Raw genomic sequence first — 12341 nt, 5'->3', positions numbered from 1 at the left:
TACAATTGTTAATTTTATATAGGATCATCTCAAATGCAAACATATTATGTTAGTATGGTAATATTCAACTCTCGAAGTGACAGCATTGAAGTAAAATTCCAATATTTTAATGGAACAGAAGGGACAAAGCAACTAGCAAGCATGCAAGGACTAAGTATTGATTACATGGCAACTCTCCCAACTCGACCTTCTAATATATATGTTTATGCTGTAAAAGCTGGCACAGATTCAATTGTATTTTTGAATGACAAATCAGAAATTTCTATTATGCCTAGCACTGATCGAGTACCAGTTTACTTAGTGTCTGGTAGTGCAGAAATTGGTGATTGTAGTTTTCTTATGTTTAACTAGTTTATATATATATATATATATATATATATATATATATATATATATATATATATATATATATATATATATATATATATATATATATATATATATATATATATATATATATATATATATATATATATATATATATATATATATAGGGGTTAAAACGTTTTGGTATTACCTGTTTCCTGTTTAAATAAGAGATAGACTTTAGTTTGCAAGTAACTAAAAAATTATTGGTTTTATTGGAAGTAATTTTGTTTCTCTGTGGAGTGGTTTTGTTCATCAAGGCTTATGTTTTGGAGATAAAGAGTTGAGATAAATTTGTAACAACACTTCTCTTTTAACTCTTTACAGGAAACAGGGGGTACCAAAATGAGGAGTATAAAAAGTCAAGAGAGAGTTGTAATAACCATAAAAAAGAAAAAAGAATAGTTTCTTTTACTGTAGTGGCCACACTGTCTTAAGTGAGGCAAATGCAGTGTCCTAATATATTATGCATGAAGAAAACTTAATGTTTTTTTATTTTATCACTTATTTTTGTTTTGCTTTTACAGCACTACAAGTTTATTACATGGATCTACTTCTTATCAACAGTGGAACAGATGAATTCACATTCATGTACCCACCGGTTTTAGGCAAGGTCTATGTTATCCCACCGCACAATAATTTTTCTCTTTATGAAAGTAAATCATTTGAGCAACAACCTGATGACATATTGGTTTCAGTTCAAAAATCTGGGTCTCCAACAGCATCTAAAATTATTAAATTTCAATACTTGAATAAACCACAAAAACAAGTTATATATCTGAGTGAAGCTAACCCCACTAATCCACCAACAATGATAAATAATCCAAGTATGTTATAATTTTTTAATAAGTTTTTTATGTTATTATTTTATTAGGGCACTCCTTATTACAGCACTAGATTCCGAAATGATTAAGATATGTTACCAAAGATAATACCTTCAACCTAAGATATTTTTTAAAACCTTTTTTTTAACAAACAAAAAAAAAAACACTTAAAGATCTTAATTTATGAATATTATTTTTAATATTTATAACCATAGTTACTTAACATACATTTACTTAACAATGGCAATATTTGTATTCAATTAACAATAATCATGGTGACAATATTTGCATTCAATTAACAATAATCGTAAAGATACCTTTTATACTGATGTACTTCATCTACTTATTAGGCTGATCTATGAAATTTGAACGAAGCGTTAATTTTGAAAATTTTAAACCATTTACATGGAATATCAATTAAAAAATTAAGTAATCTGATAAAACTCTGATGTTTTAATTATAAAACTCCAGCTGGTGTTTTGTTTCAAAAGTATTTCTAACAGGTGAAAAAGTTTCTATGGTATCATTCAAATTCAAAAATATTATACTATGAAAATAAAATAACATTGTAAAAATTACAAAAAAGAAAATTAGTGGAAAAACAATTTTTTAGGTACTTGTGTTGTTCTAACTTTTAGTGTTGATAATGGCATTGTTATTTTTTTATCTTAGGTGCTTATTACACTCAATACTTAATGGACAATCCTTTAAAACTCAACTTAGTAGTCACTTTTAAACAAGCTGGTAACATTGTTAGAGTGACACGATTCAGAGATTTGAAATATGGTGATGCTATAACTAATCTTGATGTTCCAACAACAACACCTGTTACTGTTACAGCTATTATTGAAGGAGAAAGCAGTCAGGTGTTAATTAATGGGCAGCGTGAAGTTACTCTTGAGTTTTCTAATACATTAACAACAAATCCACTATCATTAAAATTTGACGTTGGCTCTAATATACAAAATATAGGTAATATTCTTGTAATAGCATTTTAATAAATAATTCATTTTGATTACAATAATGTTTCCTTTTTTATTTGTTTTGTTATTTGTTATGTTATTATTCTGATTATGTTAAATTATTAACTTTTCTCCCCAATTTTAATTTTTTTTTAGTCTATAAATAAAATTTAATTATTTTTCTTTAAACTATTAGCTAAAACATATGGACTAAGTTACGCTTTAATTAACACTGGTAGTGAAGATGACCTTGAAGTTTTATTTAAACAAGATGGAAATGTCATTAAAACCATAGATTTAGGGAAGCATCAAGTTATTGATGAGATTATTGTAAAGCCCTCTCTTACATTACCACTGCCAGTTACTGTTACTGCATTTAAAAAAGGTTCAAACATGCCAGTTTTAATTGACGGAAAATCTGAAGTTATTATACGATATACTGAGCATCCATTTGAGCACTTTACTCTTAATTTTGTAGACTCAAGTGAGTGTTATTTATTAAAAATAATAAATAAATAAAGTAAAAAATTTGAAAAAACATAAAAAACTTGATAAAATATTTTCTATTGAACCATAATTTATTGTTTAATAGAAAAAAAAAATTTTTTTATATTAAACAATAAATTTTTAATAATTTTCAGTTTTTTATGTTTTTCAAATTTTTGAAAATTTTTTACTTCTTTTGTTTTAACATTTAATATACTTTCCAGGTTGTAAATTTGTGACACTAAATTTTTATGGAATATTAACTATATAAATAAAAAGAAATAAAAAAAAATTTAAAAAGATAAAAATAAATTAAATAAATAAATTTAAGAAAAAAAAAAAGAACTAAAATTTTAATACTATCTTAAAAGTCAAAGTTTATTATTTAATTTTTTTTTAATTAATTAGTATTTAAAAAAAATCATTTTATAAGTTTCATACCTTTATTTAGGCACACCAATAAATAATACAATAACTATTGGAGGTTCAACTGGTGGATCATCAGGTGGTTCAGTGATAACTATTGGAGGTTCAACTGGTGGATCATCAGGTGGTTCAATGACAACTATTGGAGGTTCAACTGGTGGATCATCAGGTGGTTCAATGACAACTATTGGAGGTTCATCTGGTGGATCATCAGGTGGTTCAATGACAACTATTGGAGGTTTAACTGGTGGATCATCAGGTGGTTCAATGACAACTATTGGAGGTTTAACTGGTGGATCATCAGGTGGTTCAATGACAACTATTGGAGGTTCAAATGGTGTATCATCAGGTGGTTCAATGGCAACCATAGGAGGTTCAACTGTTGAATCACCAGGTGGTTCAGTGATAACTATTGGAGGTTCAACTGGTGGATCATCAGGTGGTTCAATGACAACTATTGGAGGTTCAACTGGTGGATCATCAGGTGGTTCAATGACAACTATTGGAGGTTCATCTAGTGGATCATCAGGTGGTTCAATGACAACTATTGGAGGTTTAACTGATGGATCATCAGGTGGTTCAATGACAACTATTGGAGGTTCAAATGGTGTATCATCAGGTGGTTCAATGGCAACCATAGGAGGTTCAACTGTTGAATCACCAGGTGGTTCAGTGATAACTATTGGAGGTTCAACTGGTGGATCATCAGGTGGTTCAATGACAACTATTGGAGGTTCAACTGGTGGATCATCAGGTGGTTCAATGACAACTATTGGAGGTTCAAATGGTGTATCATCAGGTGGCTCAATGACAACCTTAGGAGGCTCAACTATTGAATCACCAGGTGTTTCAGTGATAACTATTGGAGGTTCAACTGGTGAATCATCAGGTGGTTCAATGACAACTATTGGAGGTTCAAATAATGGATCATTAGGTGGTTCAATGATAATTATTGGAGGTTTAAATAATGGATCATCAGGTGGTTCAATGACAACTATTGGAGGTTCAAATAATGGATCATCAGGTGGTTCAATGATAATTATTGGAGGTTTAAATAATGGATCATCAGGTGGTTCAATGACAACTATTGGAGGTTTAACTGGTGGATCATCAGGTGGTTCAATGACAACTATTGGAGGTTCAAATGGTGTATCATCAGGTGGTTCAATGACGACTTTAGGAAGTTCAACTGTTGAATCACCAGGTGGTTTAGTGACAACTATTGGAGGTTTGAATAATAGCTTGTCCAGTGGTTCAGTGACTACTTTAGGAGCTTCAACTGGTGGATCATCAGGTGGTTCAATGACAACTATTGGAGGTTTGAATAATGAGTTATCCTATGGTTCAATGACAACTATTGGAGGTTCAAATGGTGGATTATCAGGTGGTTCAATGACAACCTTAGGAGGCTCAACTGTTGGATCATCAGGTGGTTCAATGACAACTATTGGAGGTTCAGATGGTGGATTATCAGGTGGTTCAATGACAACTATTGGAGGTTCAAATGGTGGATCATCAGGTGGTTCAATGACAACTATTGGAGGTTCAACTATTGGATCATCAGGTGGTTCAATGACGACCTTAGGAAGCTCAAATGGTGGATTATCAGGTGGTTCAATGACAACCTTAGGAGGCTCAACTGTTGGATCATCAGGTGGTTCAATGACAACTATTGGAGGTTCAGATGGTGGATTATCAGGTGGTTCAATGACAACTATTGGAGGTTCAAATGGTGAATCATCTGGTGGTTCAATGACAACCTTAGGAGGCTCAACTGGTGGATCATCAGGTGGTTCAATGACAACCTTAGGAGGCTCAAATGGTGGATCATCAGGTGGTTCAATGACAACTATTGGAGGTTCAAATGGTGAATCATCAGGTGGTTCAATGACAACCTTAGGAGGTTCAACTGGTGGATCATCAGGTGGTTCAATGACAACCTTAGGAGGTTCAACTGGTGGATCATTAGGTGGTTCAATGACAACTATTGGAGGTTCAAATAGTGAATCATCACGTGGTTCAATGACAACTTTAGGAGGTTCAACAATAACTCTAGGAAATTCAACTGCTGGATCATCAGGTGGTTCAATGACGACTATTGGAGGATTGAATAATAAGTTATCCACTGGTTCAATGACAAATATTGGGGGTTCTAATGGTGGATCAACAACTCTCGGAAATTTGACTGCTGAATCATCAGGTGGTTCAATGATAAACCTAGGTAGTTCAAATGGTGGATCATCAAGTGATTCAATGACAACCCTAGGAGGTTTAACTAGTGAATCATCAGGTGGTTCAATGACAACTATTGGAGGTTTGAATAATGAGTTATCCAATGGTTCAGTAATAAATCTAGGAGGTTCAACTTTTGGATCATCAAGTGGTTCAATGACAACTTTAGGAGCTTCAACAGGTGGTTTAGTTACAACTGTTGGAAGTTCAAATGTTGGAAAATCAGGTGGTTCAACAACACCTTTTGGTGGTTTATTCAATAGTTCAATAACAGTTTTGGGAAATTCTTTAACTAATTCTACAAAAATACCAAATGGTACAATTGGAATTTCTGTTCCTGTTGGTCCAGCAGGGTTTTATATGGATTCTAGTACTAGCGTACCATATACCAATAATATAGGTATGTTGAAGTATATATTTCTTTCACTTTTAATGAAATTTTGTTTTATTTTTTAAAAGTAGTTTTTATTTATTTGAAAGTTTGATAATCTTAACTGTTAAAAAGTTTGAAAAACATAGAATAACCCTTGTCCTTTGAACTTTTAAAGATTTTTTTGTTTCATGAAACATAAAATAAATTTTCTTTAGATACAAAAACAAATATTCAAAATATTAAGCTCTCTGTTTTGCCTCACACTTATGCTTATCCGCCATCAAATCTTGATACTTTATTGGGGCAACGTCCCGTTGTTACTAACAAGTATCCTGGTATGACAGTTTCTACATCAATAGATCAGGCTGTTGTTGATCCATTATTAGTGGAACAAAATAAAGTTACTCAAAATTTCTCAAGTTCATCTGGTAATTTTTTAGGTAATTCATTGATAACTAAAGGAGGATCAGCTAGTGATTCATCAGTTGGTTCAATAACAACTATAGACAGTTACACTGGTGGTTCAATGACAACTAAAGAAAGTTCAACTGGCAATTTATCAAGTGGTTCAACAACCACTTCTGGATCTGGTTTTTCACCAGGTGGTTTGATATCAACTCCAGGTGTGTCATCTGATAGTTTACCAGGTGGTTTAATGATAACTAATAAACAACCTAATTCTGTAATTTCTAACAAGTTACCTGTTGTTGCTGTAATTTATAACAATACGCAAGCTAAAAGTTCTGATTCAATTAAAAACTATGATGTTTATTACATCAGCTTGCAAGTAGATAATCAAAATTCAAAATATGATAGTGTTCTCAAATGGACTCTCCCTGATGCTGTAACAGATGAAAAGATTATTCCTGCTAACTCTATTGTTTTTCATGAATTCCAGATAGGAGCTACTGGCACCCCCAAGCCTGTATTTTTTCAAGCTCGTGTAAAAAATACAAGTCAAGTTCAGAAATTAAATGGTCTTGAGAAGCTTTCAATAACACCTTCAATAATCAAATCAACCCAACTAGTAAAGATTGAGATTCCACTCCAATCGCCAACCTCAAAACCAAATCAAGGTATTTTGACTTTATTTTAAGAAGAAAAGTTTGTAAAGTTATGTTGTAATTTATTTTATTTTAATTTATTTATAAACAAAAGTATTCAACAAATAAATAAATGTTAATATTTATAAAAATTAAAAAAAAAAAGAAGAAAAGTTTAAGTCGTGTAATTTTCTTAATTTTTCTATTTTTTAAAGGAAACTCAAGTAATTTGGTCTTCAAAACTTATTATGTTAGTGTACACCTTAACAATAAAGAAAAAAACAATGTTGTTGTGAAGTGGAATGAGTTAAATGATGAGAAAACTGTTTTTATACCCAACAGGGGAGAACTTTATCAAGAATTTGTAATTAGATCAGATATGGATCCTGGTAAAGTTACTTTTAGAGCATACAATTCAGAGACAATGAAAGCTATAAAAATTAATGGAAAAGATTCTTTTGTTGTCACTCCAACCACCAGAAAAGTTGTAGTAACTGCAAATATTGGCAATAAAATTGGTATGTAAACTCTTATTTACCAATTAAATATGTTATAAAATACATTTATATTATATTGAGGAAATAAACTAAACAAAGGTTTAAAGTTAAAATCTTTGTTTAGTTATTATAATTAGTAGTAGTATTAATTTATATGTATATGTATATATATATATATATATATATATATATATATATATATATATATATATATATGTGCATATATATATATATATGCATATATATATATATATATATATATGCATATATATATATATATATATATATATATATATATATATATATATATATATATATATATATATAGAGAGAGAGAGAGAGAGAGAGAGAGAGAGAGAGAGAGAGAGAGAGAGAGAGAGAGAGAGAGAGAGATACAAAAAGTTCGGCAATGCCAACCTAAAAGTGTTTGAGGTCGGCAATTTTTGCCGACCTTAAACACTTTTAGGTTGGCATTGCCGAATGCCGACCCTAATTCCGAGAGTTGATATATATATATATATATACATATATTAAATTTTTTCAAAAACTTCTGGTACTCACAAGTAGCAACATTTTTGTAAAAATTTCATAACTTGTACTTGTATTTTAAAAACATCAAAATTATGGAAAACTTGACTTTACTAAAAAATGTATGCATCTACATGTGTTCATATATTATTAAATTTGTCTAGTTTTTATTCAGTCTTTAATTCATTTTTTTTCAAAACTTTCTCTTTTTTTTGTTTGTCTGAATACAAGTCTAAATAATAGTTTCAATCTAAGTTCATCGTAGTAATTTGTTTAGAATATTATATGTTCATAATATTTGTTTATGACTTATAAAAATGAAACATTATTTGAAGGAGTTGTTTTTCTTTTAGAAGATTAAAAAATATTTGTTTAATTCTATAATATATTGAGTTATTTTTTTTATTAATTATATATTTGTCATTTGTTTGGATTGTAAACGTGTTAAATATATATTAATGTTTTTTGTTTATATTTATACATATACAATTTCTAAAATAACATACTATATTATATTTATTTGCAAAGTATTTAGTTTTTCGTAAATAGTTATATATTTGAATGTTTCTTTTTTTATAAGGTTCTGGAAAAACTTATTACCTTACATTCAATATATTAAACAAAAGCAAGAATAAAATTAATTTAATGTGGGTAGAGAATGGAGAAGAGAAAAACATTGAAATTCCGAGAAGTGGTACTGTTATATATCGTAGTCAGTTCTTATCCACTACTGCACCAGGATTAATTGATATTTCTGGTTATACTAGTGGTAATGTCTCTCAAAAAGTTCTCATAAATGGTAAACAAATATTTCAGTTAGAGCCTCGAGAAAATCAGGATGTGATATATATTGAAGTAGCAAATGCAAAATCAGGTTTTTCTTTGAGTCTGTTTTATTTTTGAGATTTCTGTAATTTTGTGTAAACAGTTTATCTTAAATTATAAGAATGCTTCGTTTGCATTTTTTACGCAAGCAGTTTGTAAATCTATATTACATTTTTTTATTTCAGAAGTTAAGCAGCAAACATTCTATATGAGTGTTCGAGTTGAGAACAATGCTAATGATGGAGTGTTACTGGTTTATAAAGAAAATGGTGTTGATCGCGAGCGTCAGATCCCTGCGAACTCTGTACAATATGCTGAAATTGTAACAACTTCAGAGTCCCAGCCTCAAGAAGTTGTCTTTAAAGTATTTACAAAGGATCGCATACGACAGTTGCTCTTAAACAACCAGAATGAAATTGTTATCAAACCAATGGTTGATAAGGTAACCACCATTTTGCAAGTAGGTGATCCAGTTCTAAAAACATATTATATCAATCTTCATATCACTAATAATGCTGGTAAAAAAGTAACACTAAAATGGAATGAAAATACTAATCAGCAAACACAAGATATTGAAAGTGGAAAAGCTGCAAACCTCTCAAAAGTTATTCATATAGCTGATGACAGTCTTACTCAATATGAGTTCCAGGTGCATGAATATGGAACAAACAAAAATTTACTTATTAATGGAAAAGAAAGCTTTACATTGATGCCATCAAGTGATTCATCTTCCATATCATATATTGAGCTTACTCCAGGAGAGCCACCAAATGGTAATTTTATCTTGTTTAATTTATATTTGTATGCGTGTGTATATGTATGATATAGATGTGTAACACATTCATATTATATATACATATATGTGCGTATATAATATATATAAATATATATATATATATATATACATATATATATATATGTAAATATATATATATATATATATATATATAGATATATATATATATATATGTATATATATATTATATATATATATATATATATATAAATATATATATATATATTATATATATATATATATATATATATATATATATATATATATATATATACATATTTATATGTATATGTATATGTATGTATATATATATACATATACAATTAATTTCTGGCCCCCTCATATTTTTCATTGCCAAGTTTAAGTTACTTTGTTCAAAATATTTTTAAACATTTTAATTGTTTGTTGTTATTGTCTGGAGGAAGGTTCTTTTAAGAACTTGAAACTAAATTTTCCCGCAATAATATTAATACTGCATGTAAAAGCAACAATCAATGTTATCAATAGGGAGTTCAACAATGTCTGGACTGATTGACAAGGGAATTCACCAGACCAAAATTGCATTGAGCATGTATGGGCAAAGCTTCAGAACAGTGTTTTTAAAAATCCCAGACCCCAAACAACTCATCACAAGAGTTCAAAAAGAATGGGCTTCCATCACCAAGGGAAAATGCCATTCACTTATTGAAAGTTTTCACGTCAGAATTTTGGAATAATTTGGTAAAAATGGTGGAATAACTCACTACTGATCAGTAACATTGTTCTAAAGATTTTGTAAAAAAATGAATAAAAGATATTAACTAACAACTGAGTTACAGTCATTTATAAAAAAAACACTAGGAGGGGGGGGGGTCAGAAATTAATTGTACACCCTGTATTATATAAATTGTGTAAATATACATGTTGTGGCGATGTTCTCTGAGAACCAGTGAGCAATCAGTTTTGCTATTTAAATACTTTTAAATAATTTTTTTTTGATAATATTAGGGACCCATCTGTTGTTTAAGGGTCTCGAGCTACCCTTGAAAATAATTTATTTAAATAGTTGCTCTTTTTTTATTCTCTCCATATAAAAGACTTCCTAATGGTAAAAGTTTTTCTAATATTTTTTTAAAATTGTTCAGTTAATTCCACCTGTATAATTGCCCCAACATACCATGATGTGTTTTACACTCTAGTTTGCTAATCCTCTACTTTTCTGGATTCACGGTACACAAAACTTTGTTAGACTTTTTTTTTAGGAATAAAGATATGATACTTTGTAAAATTATTTTTTGATTGTTTGAAAACCACTTTTGTTTTGCAATTTAAAAATTTAAATTGGACTTCTCAATACAAACAACTTTTGATAAATCTTTTACAGTTTAATCTTTTTGCTACTTAATTCGATCCCCACCACGTCCCTGGTAGTACCGCACTCAACTTGTTTCTCTGCGCAGCGGCCTTGTTCGTCAAGGTTCGTATTTCGGAGCTATAGAGTTGAGAGGGTTATAAACCACTAATAAGTAGCCTCCTCATCTGTAGTGGCCTTCTTGGCCTTGAGGAGGTGAATAAAATAAAATAAAAAAAAAAAAAAATTGCCTTGATCTATGACCAATAAAAGTGATTTTTTGTTTACAATCCTATTTTTTGTTGCATCAACTATTTTTTCACTGGCTCAAGACATATACAAACAACTAGTAATTTTATAAATCTATAGGTGAAGATCACATAAATTCTTAAGTGCTTAAGATATGTACTAATAATCACATATCACTCTACTACCCATAAGTATTAAAAGTCATTAGAATATTACCAAAGGCATGGTCTGTAGCAAACTTCTTTTTCAAAGGAGGTTCCAAAGTAGAACCAAAACCAACTTCCATTACTTCTCTGTGATACAAGATAAAGGAATGTATTTAAAAACAAGGAGCATTTACTATCTCACAATCATTCATCAAATTGTTACCTTGGTTTTATAAATAAAAAACCATGTGCTAAAACCTCAAAATGATTTTTTGGTTCTCTGTTCAAATACTTTTTATAAACTTTTTTTTACCAAAAGAAATTAGTAACAAGACATTTGCAAAAATATATATAGACTCTATTAAAACCCTCAATCTTGTCAACACTGTTAAACAAAAACTTCATCTGCAAGCTGACATAAAAAACATTAGTAATTGGGTCTGAGTATGGCTTATAGAAATTAATATCAAGAAATGAAAGCTAATGCACGTCAACCAATACACATTTGTTCCCCTTCTCTACTTTGTCACAAATCAAATATCAATCTTAATGGAATTTAAAAATTTTTTTAATTGAAACCCTTTTTTATTTTTTAAGTAAGCAACTTTTACTCAGCTGGAGAATTTAGATCACTTTAAGTATTTTAAGTTTTACTTAGGTAAAAAAAAAAAGTATTTTATTAACAAATCTATGCAACTAAATATGCATATATATGTCAGGAGCTATTCTAGACCGTTTTCAACAGTGTTTAATGTATTTGGGCGCCGCCCAAATGAAAAATTAAAAACCTTTTTTGTTTTTATGTTTTTTATGGCAAATGTTGTTTGTTTTTTTTGTGGAAAAATGGCGATATTCAGTAATATTTCAACTAAATCTCTCTGGGACAGGGGGGTACCGCCACCCAAATTTTTTTCCTAGAATAGACCCTATATATATATGTATATATATATATATATATATATATATATATATATATATATATATATATATATATATATATATATATATATATATATTATTAGTAATACATAATTTATTATGTCAAAATAGTAATTTACTTTCATATTGTTGAAATAATTATTTCTGTCATGTATATTACTTATTTAACTATAATTATATTTAATATACTATTATTATATAATATACTATTATTATATATAATATTAAATATGGTTTATTATAATCATTATTATATTATAAATGGTTTAACTTTATCATTTTTTAACTGTTTAAAATTGTAAAACTTGTTTTGTTTTTA

General features: G+C 29.2%; 1 protein-coding gene across 2 annotated transcripts in view; it reads left to right on the top strand.

Annotated features, from left to right (window-relative positions):
* The window catches only part of LOC100202739 (uncharacterized), a 46620-nt gene that overhangs the window by 19104 nt on the left and 15175 nt on the right, over positions 1–12341 (top strand). For both annotated transcript variants that reach the window (XM_065819235.1, XM_065819234.1), the window contains exons 28-36: positions 23–322; positions 894–1193; positions 1863–2162; positions 2349–2636; positions 3090–5696; positions 5885–6745; positions 6928–7230; positions 8318–8611; positions 8748–9335. In XM_065819235.1, the coding sequence (XP_065675307.1) occupies positions 23–322; positions 894–1193; positions 1863–2162; positions 2349–2636; positions 3090–5696; positions 5885–6745; positions 6928–7230; positions 8318–8611; positions 8748–9335 (5841 nt within the window). The remainder of the gene's footprint in view (positions 1–22; positions 323–893; positions 1194–1862; positions 2163–2348; positions 2637–3089; positions 5697–5884; positions 6746–6927; positions 7231–8317; positions 8612–8747; positions 9336–12341) is intronic.

Source organism: Hydra vulgaris, chromosome 15, assembly GCF_038396675.1.
Source record: "Hydra vulgaris chromosome 15, alternate assembly HydraT2T_AEP".
NCBI lineage: Eukaryota > Metazoa > Cnidaria > Hydrozoa > Anthoathecata > Hydridae > Hydra > Hydra vulgaris.
This window is presented reverse-complemented; position numbering and strand designations above follow the sequence as displayed.